Consider the following 1,441-nt stretch of genomic DNA (forward strand, 5'->3'; position numbering starts at 1 on the left):
GTATGCTTGTTTGTCTTTGTGTCTATGATGTATAATGATGTGATTGTGATGCTGTAATTCTGAGTGTTTATGTGCTGCAGAACAGGAACCTGCTGTAAAACAGCAATTATGCTGAGTCAGGCTTGATTTTTAATAATCTTTTCCTGTTAAATAAATAAATCAAATCAAATCAATTAGCTTCTGCTGTTGAGCCTGTTGGTGTGTTTTGTCTTTTATTTTCTTTCCTGAAATACTTGCTATAACTAAAACCGTTTAAACCTGTTCCAAATGAACAAATGTAAGGCTATGACCAGAACACGAGAAGACTTACTGATATAATTCAAAGTTCTGCATCTCCTCGTCCCAGTAGTATCTGGTGCTGTGGTGGGTGAAGTATTTTACCTAAGAGGAAGAAAGCAAACTGAGGTGATCACTGACGTCTGCTGTAAATCCTAAATCTGAACATGTCTCTGAACCCTACAGTGACTTCAGAAAGCAGTCAGACTCCCTTCAGTTTCTGCAGCTTTGTTTTGTTGCATCTTGATTCTTCAATTGTTTTCATTGTTTCTCAATAATCTACAGTCAGAATTTCAGTTTTGTAAATTTATTAAAGTAGATGTGATGCTTTTAAATCCTTCCTTTTCACATTTAAATCCTTCAGTTGGGTCTTTATACAGTGGAACTACAAAGCTTTGGCCTGAATTCCCCCTTATTCTAACTTTACCAGCTCCTCTTTCATCACTTTTCTGCTGTTTGTCTCACAGCAGCTGGTTTTGTTACTCTTCATTTAAGACATCCTTCAAGCCCTGCTACACTCCGGCTTCCACTCCGGTTGAAGTACTTAAGTACTTATTTTTGAAAATACTTAAGTATTCAAAAGTACATGCATTTAAAAGTACTCAAGTATTCAAAAGTACAAATGAAATTTTTAATATCAGTACATTGCTGTATTGTTTTAGAGTGACTTTACAGAACCTTGTAACTCTCAGAAACCACCTGATATATCGACACATAGAACCACTCTGCTACAAATTCACCACCTGTAAAGACTTCAGCATAAAAATACAACAAAGTGAGTGGTGAGTTCTTAAATGCAGAAATATAGTTTATCTGTGGTGAACACAGAAGATGTTTAAACTGATATAAACTATTTTTCAGTCCTAAAATMTCAAACATGAAGCTGAGATATGGTCATCTAGTTTCTTTACTCTCTTCAATCGTCTCCATTGCTGGGTTCTGTTTGAAATGAAGGTGGAGCTCAGGCTCACCACCGTTAATGATGATGTAATTACAAATCCATCCCAGGTGTGGGCTACAACTGTGATTGGTTCCCCTTGTGAGAAATATAGTGTGACGTTTCAATTAGGGGTGTCCCGATACCAGTTTTTTCAAGACTGAGTACAAGTACGAGTACGTTAGTTTAGGTACTCACCGATACAAAGTAGTGGGGTTCGTGTGTATT

At 36.8% G+C, this 1,441-nt stretch overlaps 1 protein-coding gene across 1 annotated transcript in view; it reads right to left on the reverse strand.

Moving 5' to 3' along the window:
* LOC106522180 (probable cation-transporting ATPase 13A3) overlaps positions 1-381 on the reverse strand; it is a gene marked incomplete at both ends in the record, with an annotated part of 44,183 nt that extends 43,802 nt beyond the window's left edge. Inside the window, 1 exon segment of the mRNA XM_014015083.1 lies at positions 311-381. Within this exon segment, the coding sequence (XP_013870537.1) occupies positions 311-381 (71 nt within the window).
* Positions 382-1,441: the final 1,060 nt, after the last annotated feature.

The sequence above is a fragment of the Austrofundulus limnaeus genome, unplaced genomic scaffold, assembly GCF_001266775.1.
Source record: "Austrofundulus limnaeus strain Quisiro unplaced genomic scaffold, Austrofundulus_limnaeus-1.0 Scaffold122, whole genome shotgun sequence".
NCBI lineage: Eukaryota > Metazoa > Chordata > Actinopteri > Cyprinodontiformes > Rivulidae > Austrofundulus > Austrofundulus limnaeus.